At 44.4% G+C, this 8452-nt stretch overlaps 1 protein-coding gene across 1 annotated transcript in view; it reads right to left on the minus strand.

The window, feature by feature from the left end:
• The window catches only part of ELOVL2 (ELOVL fatty acid elongase 2), an 81495-nt gene extending 73501 nt beyond the window's left edge, over positions 1–7994 (minus strand). Inside the window, exon 1 of the mRNA XM_018558212.1 lies at positions 7850–7994. Within this exon, the coding sequence (XP_018413714.1) occupies positions 7850–7852 (3 nt within the window). The 5' untranslated portion in view covers positions 7853–7994. The remainder of the gene's footprint in view (positions 1–7849) is intronic.
• Between the last annotated feature and the right edge of the window lie 458 nt (positions 7995–8452).

Here is an 8452-nt window from a genome sequence, read left to right on the forward strand (position 1 = left end):
CCCCTGAGAGCCGCACAACCCCCCTAAGAGCCGCACAGCCCCCCGAGAGCCCATACAGCCCACCTTAGAGACTATACAGCCCAACTGAGCGTCTGCAGAGCCCATCTGAGAATGGCACAGCTCACCTCAGAGCCCACACTCCAAGGTATAGAAAGACTGTTCTCTTGCATTGTGCTGCATGACATGTACCTTAGTAGCACACTGCAATGGAACACTTCACTCATTAGCACAGTACAAAGGTACATGTCACTCTGTAGTGTAGGTAAAACCTCTTGTATTGTATTTTTCTTCTAAGATTTAAGCACATAATTAGTTCAGACAGTCGTATAAAGTGTTTTCTGAAATAAATCATCAGTATTAGGGTCTAATTGCAGGGTTGGCACTTTGAGATGCATAAGTTGGTTTAGTGATCCAGTTTGGGCACTCGGGCTCAAAAAGGTTTGCCATTACTGGTATAAGTATTTAGCAGTTGCTGTACAGCAGAGCTCAAACGGTGAGGGAAAAGCAGCACCAGGAGCCAATCAGTTATGCTGCAGTGCAAGGAGCAGGCATGATAGAGAGATAAGTTCATCCCTCTGCTGCTTCTTTTTTCACTATCCCATCATAGGGAGGACAAGACCCTTAAGTGTCACTTAACTGCAGCAGAGGAAATAGGAGTTTTAGTTCTATCAATTCAGTACTTATATTCACACAGCTCTGCCCCTCAGCACAGCCCTGTCTGGCAAGGTAGAAGATTTCATTTTTCTCTGCTGCAAATGGCCAACCCTCACAAGTTTGGTCCTTTTACTGGGGCAGTGAAAGTAGAAGCAGCACACTGATAAGATTAACCCTCTATCACTCAACTTGTTCCTTGTCAACACAGAAACACTACAGGACAACTGACTGGGTCCTTGTGCTGCTTCATTCTCTCCCAGTCAGAGCTCTGCTGTCCAAGGAATGCAAGAGGCTGATACCAAGTCATATTCAGGTACATTCCCTGCTTGCATTGAAAAAAAAACCATCTAATAAGGTACAGTATTAATTAGTAGAGAGCTGTGTTATTTGTGTCTTTTCTATCTGTCTGGAGCTCAGCCTTAAGCCAGCACCCTTTTTGTATTACTTATTTGTTTAATTACCAGCTGGGATGCAAACTTTATTTATGGACAGAGCACATAACGGCACGGAAAACGTAACAATAAAACTGACCCAACCTGAAATACCTGGGAGTATAGTATACAGAGCGTGTGCTGGCTGGGCAGCGTCATTGCCTAGATACCCTACTAGCACAAAACAATGGAATCTCCTGGGGGCAGGGGTTATTTAGCTATTGCCGTATTCTCTTCTGTAACAGTCTTCCTTTAAATGACTGTTGACGTACACAGGACTGATAATAAAGAACGTTATCACATTCCTGTATGAAGGTGTTGGGTCTTTTGGACCCAGATGTTCCCTATTGGCTCCTATAAACAGCTGACCAAAAGAGTCCTATGATACTTTGTTCATATCAATACTTCTCTATATAGAGGAACCATGCTTTCTTTAGAGAGAAATGTTTAATTGATGAGATGTTAAGTAAGGAATGTTGTAAGAGTTCCTTAGCCATGACCATGCAAACCCCTAATCCTTTTGTGCAAAGCCTCACCACCTCTTTATGAGCAACCACAACAGCGAGGTCAGGTAGAACGTGTATCAGACTTATACTGTATATTCATTTCCTCCTATAAGTCAAGGCGGAGGAAGTTCTACTCCCATAAAGGTATAGAAATGGAAGTTCATACATGTGCTACTGACCACACTGCAAAAGAAAATGTCAATAATGGAGAAAAGGAATCTAGTTTGGAGCAATATGATCAGGTATTAGATTTCAATCTATAAGGCCCCATTCACAACCAAGCGATTTAAAGTACATTTCCAGAAGCGCTTCGATGCTCAGCTCTCAGATTTACATGTTATGTAAATAAGGAATAGTCTGCAGCATAAAACTTTGACAGGAAATGTGGCTAAACGTTAAAGGCAGTACCCGGACTTTTCCGTGTTGTAGATTTCATATATTAGTTATTTGTTTATATAAATGTATAGTCCACTAGAGGTGCAAACATGGTGGGGTACCACCTGGGATCCAATTATACGTTCCAGTCGATTCTATTAACCATATTTCACCATCTTAGAAAAACTGCAAACTGATATTAAAGTGACATTAAAGGCAAATTTTTTTTCCCTCCCCCCCATGGAAATGTTAGCACTTACCTTAAATAATGTCTCTTTTTCCGATCTTCCTCTTCTTTCCCCATGTTTTCATCTGTCCCTCCAGTGGTGTGACGTCACTCCGATCCAGCGCTGACTGCCCTGTCTCTCCGATCCAGCGGTGTCTGCAGGCGGGTGGACGCGTCCATAGACCTTACCTTGCGTCTCTGCTCGTCTCCCGGCCGAGAATCGGAACTGCGCATGCGCCCGCCCCAAGATCCTTTGCGGCCGTACGAGCAGTTCCTGATTCTCGGCGCAGCGATAACGAGGTAAGTTTTAAATGATTTTAAGCTGTTTTTTTTTTTTTTTTACACTTCTTGCCTATATCTACTGCTTGCTAGCAGTAGATATAGGCAAAAACAACCGGAGGGTTTAGAAACCCTTTAAGGCCCTTTGGAACAACCCTTCTCAACCAAGGTGACTCGAAATGTTCGCACAGTTTCATGCCTATCCATGGTGAAGGCAGGCCAGCCACCAGCACCATGGATATGAATGATGCTAATCCGGAGAAGGTGGGATCCATTCAGAAAAGGATGGAAGCTCACCTGCAACGAGGCCTGCTCCTTCTCCTGCCATGCTGCCGCAGCTGTGGTTCTTAATGTGATGGAAGGACTCTGATATATCAAGGGGGACTTAGGATTCTGATGTGAACAGGGCTTACCATGTGAAAGGGGAACTCTGATGTGAACGGGCAGGACCCTGATGTGATGGGTGGTTTCTGATGTGAAGAGGGGGTCCTCCCTTAAAATCCATACCAGACCCCTATAGAGAGAGCTGCTCGGATTTGGCAGCCGTCAGCTCTGTCTCTACTCACCGATCGGCCATCCTGGAGTGACAGAGCACCCTCCTCTGCCTCCGAACTGCTATCCTGTTGGCTTCAGCACTCTCTCCTCGCCCCCACCCCCCCCGCTAGCTTCAGCGCTCGGGATAGCAGAGCGGAGGTTTGGTAAATATCTTGTACTGAGTGCTTTCCATCCATTGAGCGCTGAGGCTGCAGAAAAAGAGATTAAGGACTCTGTCCTCAATTTCTTTTTCTATTTTAAAAGGGAAATGTCCCCCCACCCCCCACACACATATTATTAGACATGTGGAAAGTCTAAAAATTAGTTTCCGACGAAATGAACGGAAACTAAAAGTTTTAATTAGTTTCGTCAATCGAAACAAATTTTTATGCTCTTATGCGAGGCAGGGAGCATAACGTCACAGGACACCACGCGTGCACGGCGTCAGGTGACATTACACAATTTTCTGTTTTCGCCTCGGGTGCAAAAGGAGCAAGCTACAGCTATGGCTGGACTAAAGCACAGGTAGGCAAACTTTCGCCCTCCAGCTGTGGTGAAACTACATATCCCGTTAGGTATTGTGAGACTCTGACAGTGCCAGGCATGACTCCCAGAGGCAGATTCATGATGGTAGCACTGCTGAAGGGTTGAAGTTTGCCTACCCCTAGACTAAATCATACTTATGTATACATGCAAGTTTGGTGCAGTGTGTGGACTCATCAGAAGCAACTCACGTACTGCTGGGAAACCAAAAGTTTCAGTATGCTAAGTTGGTGTCTTAGTGACAGGGGACAGTGGGATAATACGAATACATTTACCGAACAAGACAGCACAAGCAAACCAAAGTTACATTAGGAAGAATGATTTAAAAGGGATAATAAAACAGAATGGGAGGGAGCATCTTCCATTGTTCCATGCATTCGTTACCACTGTCCAAATCCTGAGTGTCTGAAGTATACATTTCTAATCCTGAGAGAGCATACAAAACACCCCTCAGTGTCCGTATTTCGTGTTCTCCACTATTCAAGCATAATGGTACGTTTAGAAGTCTTCTGACCTTTGAGATGTAACAGTTTTTGGATGTAGACAAATTAGACGATAAACACTGGGGCAGAAAATGAGAACTACAAGTCCTTATTATTATATAGGTGTCTTGCTGCACTCCTTCCCGGTATAGGATGTTCCTTGAAATCCTAGTCATTCTGAGCCGGATGAAGGGGGCCCTGTGCGGCCCCGAAAGCGCTTGTACTGGAATGAATAAATTAATAAATGGACTTTTGTTGATCTCACTTAAATGGTGTGCTGGTGCAGTGGCGTCACAAGGGGGGTGCGGCCCGCACCCGGGTGACACCATTGGAGGGGTGACACCAAAATGACTCACAGTCATTTTGGTGCCACCCCCCTCTGAAAAGTCGGGCGCTCGGTCATGGACCGAACGCCCGACAGTATCAGGAGAGAGGAGGGGACCCGGCGGCATACCTTATCCCGGCGGGTGACTGTCCCCCCTCTCTCTGCCGACGTCCATCACCAAGATTGCCGCCGGACGGTAACAGAATACTGTCGCGCGTGCGCGATGACGTCACCGCGCATGCGCAGTGACGTCTCGGCGGGGTCACACTCGGTTACCGTTCCGGGTGTCACCCAGCCTCGGGACGCCCCTGTGCTGGTGACATCCTTTTGCTACAAGTCCTTATGCCACAGTGGCTGATGAGACTTGTGGTTTGTCCACTCACAGATCCTGTCAAAGGGTCTGTGTTTGGATAATGAAGCTGCACGCGTAGCTGTGCTGAATTAAAAAACGTGAGCAAGCCTGTGGGAAGAAGAACGCCATGATTCAGGTAAGTGGGAGGGTTTCCGATCTGACCATGTTTCGTGTTACACGCTATCATAGTCAGAAAGGTAAGCTTAGCCTTTAACTCAAGAATAAAGTGAACCCATTGTAATAATTTAGTATTCACTAATGAGAAAGTTCGGTTTCTCCTGCAAGTGGAGGTTTTTTTGTTCCCACAGAGATAAGCTTTAAAGCAGAACACCGGGTAAAATGTTATTTAACCCATGCAGTGGGGCTACCCACGCACTGCAAGGGTTAAGTGCTTGTTTTTGTCTGAATTCAAAAATAACAAAATTATACTCACCCAAATCTCCGAAACAGCTGGCTGTGACAGTGCTCCCTCCTGCCTGTCTCCTTCTCTGCTGCAGCAATGATATGTCCTTCAGCATCCCCACATCCAATACAAATTGATACAAGTCCTGTGATAACTCCGGGACCTTAGACCACTGCAGCGGAGGGGGAATGAGGCAAAAGGGACTGGTCTACGAGCAAGCCAACTGCAAGGATCGGGTGAGTATAACTTTTTAATTTTGGAACCTAGACATAAACCGACACTTATCCCTTGCAGTGTGGAGGTAGCCCCGGTGCAAGAGTTAATACAAATTTTAGCCACAGTTCTGCTTTAAATAAATGTTTTTGTGTCTGAAATTCAGCTTGAAAGGAGTCCTCATTACTCCAATCTGATCTGAGCTGTCATATTGTTACTGCAAATCAAAAACTAAAAGAAGACACTGGCTGAGGCTGAGCTACTTCTCCCATTGTATACTTTGAACACATGTGGCTCGGTGTAAGATGCACATTATTAGGCATCATTTTAGGGTAACCATCAATATTTTGATTTAAAAAATCCTGCAGCACAAGTCTACAACTGCCCACTGAAGATAAATATTTTCGCTGCATAAAAATAAAACAATAACAATGGCATCAATGGCCAATACTATAAATGATTACAGTATAGTTATATTATTAACATAGTATTTTGCATGCTGACAATTGCTTGTAGTCTTTGTAGGCTCATTTGACATTTCAAATGTTTCAGCTTTCAGGAGCATTCAGGTATTTCCCCACGACATCTTAATCAATTCAGCACAGCATGCGATAACACAATACTTGTCTGGAGCCATCTAGAATCCAGCTCCATTAATCAGCCCAGTGAAAGAGGTGTATTATCTGTATAGCAGTGCGTTTCCTTGGCAGTGTTTTTAGGTCATCCCGTTGGATTCTCCGCTTTCCCCCTCTTCACAGAATGAAATAAGTCATAGCCCGCCCCTCTCCTCAGCCCACCATACTCTCCTCCCCTTGGACAACCCTTTCCTATCTAATACGCTGCTTACACTCGACTGATCAGCCTAGAACAGTCAGTTGTCTTGCTTGTTCTCAGAACCCATTGATGGGCATTTTAAAGTGATGACAGCTCTAATATGGCTAATGTGATCTACCTATCTCCACTTCTTCATATACTTATTACTTACGAAACCCATCGGAATGTGTCAGTAGGCTATTGAGTGCCCAGTGTCTTTGGAGTCAATTGACAGCTAGAGATATTCTCCATTATGCATAGCTTGGCTTACCTACAAGGGTACATTGGTACAGGGTTACATTTGTACACTTCATCATATACTTATGAATCCATCTGAATTTGTCAATAGGCTAATGCATGCCCGCTGCGTTTGCATTCAATTAATAGCCAGAGATATTGTCCATTATGCATCACTTGGCTTACCTACAGGGGTACATTGGTACCGGGGTACATCAAATGCTTACTATACCCATTGGCATGTGTCAGCAGGCTAATGCATGCCCACTGCGTTTGAATTCAATTGACAGCTAGAGATATTGTCCATTATGCATCGCTTGGCTTACCTAGAGGGGTACATTGGTACAGGGGTACGTCATATGCTTACTATTGCCATTGGCATGTGTCAGTAGGCTAATGCATGCCTGTTGCATTTGCATTCAATTGATAGCTAGAGATATTGTCCATTATGCATAGCTTGGCTTATGTACAGGAGTACATTGGTACACTTCATATACTTACTTCACCCATTGGCATATGTCAGTAGGCTATTGAGTGCCCAGTGCCTTTGCATTCATTTGACAGCTAGAGATATTGTTCATTGTGCATAGCATGGCTTACCTACAGGAGTACATTGGTACACTTCATCATATATTTACTAAACCCAGAGACATGTGTCAGTAGGCTAATGCATGCCCAGTACCTTTGCATTCCTTTGACAGCTAGAGATATTGTTCATTATGCACAGTTTGGCTTACCTAGAGATACATTGGTACAATGGGTACATTGGTTCGTGGTACACTGCTTTTCCTTATTACAAAGTAGACCTCAACCAGCAGCCTCTCGCTAGCTTTCTGTTAAAACAATTCACCACCGCTCACACCGAATACGATCAACCTACAAATCTTCAAAATACAAATGAATCACCCTAAATGCCCATGTGGGTTGCGTGCTGCTGGCAGCATTCATACAACTGCCATGCAATATGGTACAGAAGGAGACTGACAGGGATTACAGTAGTATTGGGTAGATCACACATAGGCATGTGAGAAGCCAGGCTGACAGCTGCTTCACCTTACACACAGTCTGGGTGAAGAGGATAAGCTATATCGCCATGCGTCTAGTCAAGGAGGGGCACAGTTTGAAAGACCCTGGCTCATTTTATCGGGGGCTCAATTTAGAGTAGCAAAGTCCTCCGATCCAGCATTTTTCAAATCACTGTTAGTTTGCTGCATTTTCACATGCACATATGAAGCATCAGAGAGTGCAAGCTAAATGCATTCTGTTGCTACAACAACAACAACAACAAAAAAAGATAAATGCTTGATAGTTTCTATTAATGCCTTCCGAGCACCTGTCACTACCATTGTACCAGTGTGTCCTTTCTCAAATCACAAAGCCCCTGTGTCACAAATCAGAGGCATGTTGGTTTCTAGTGCTAAGTAGAAAAGAATGAATGAATCTAGTATGTGTGCCCTTTCCCTTCAATGCACATACCATGCTGGAGAGACTTGAAGCTTGCCTGGCAGGATCTGGAGAGCCTTGGATTGGAGCTGATTGGGTGAGCGCTGTCCAGGGTATCAGAAACGGCGCTGCTGCTCAGCGCTCTGGCTTAGAGGATGCCTCAGCTAGTTGTGCAGGCTAAAAAGGCCGGGGTTATATTGTATATGGCATCCCCAGCATCCCTTTAAATGTGCTTGCTCCTCCCTGCCTGCCAAAGTATGGGAAAGATTGGAGCTTCTATTGTGTGCTCTGCCTGAAGCTTATCGCCTATTCAGGACCAAGAAAATGCTCCGTGAAGTTTCCCTATAAAGCTATTTCATAGTTATTACCTTCTGTATCACTTGTCCCTCCTTGTAGACTATAAGTACTGTAATTCTACTGTCTCCCCATATTTTGTAAAGCACTGCACAAACTGTTGGCGCTATATAAATCCTGAATAATATTAATAATAATAATAAATAATATTTTAAAACCCTTTTATAGGCCACCATACCTCCCATTTGTCCATTATTTGGAGGGACTGTCTCTCTTTTGGAACCAATTCCCTCTGTTCCTCTTTCCTCCTCAGTTGTCCCTCTTTCTGGACTGATGTATAGA

The sequence above is a fragment of the Nanorana parkeri genome, unplaced genomic scaffold (assembly GCF_000935625.1).
Source record: "Nanorana parkeri isolate BGI_ZX_2015 unplaced genomic scaffold, ASM93562v1 scaffold326, whole genome shotgun sequence".
NCBI classification, from domain to species: Eukaryota; Metazoa; Chordata; class Amphibia; order Anura; family Dicroglossidae; genus Nanorana; species Nanorana parkeri.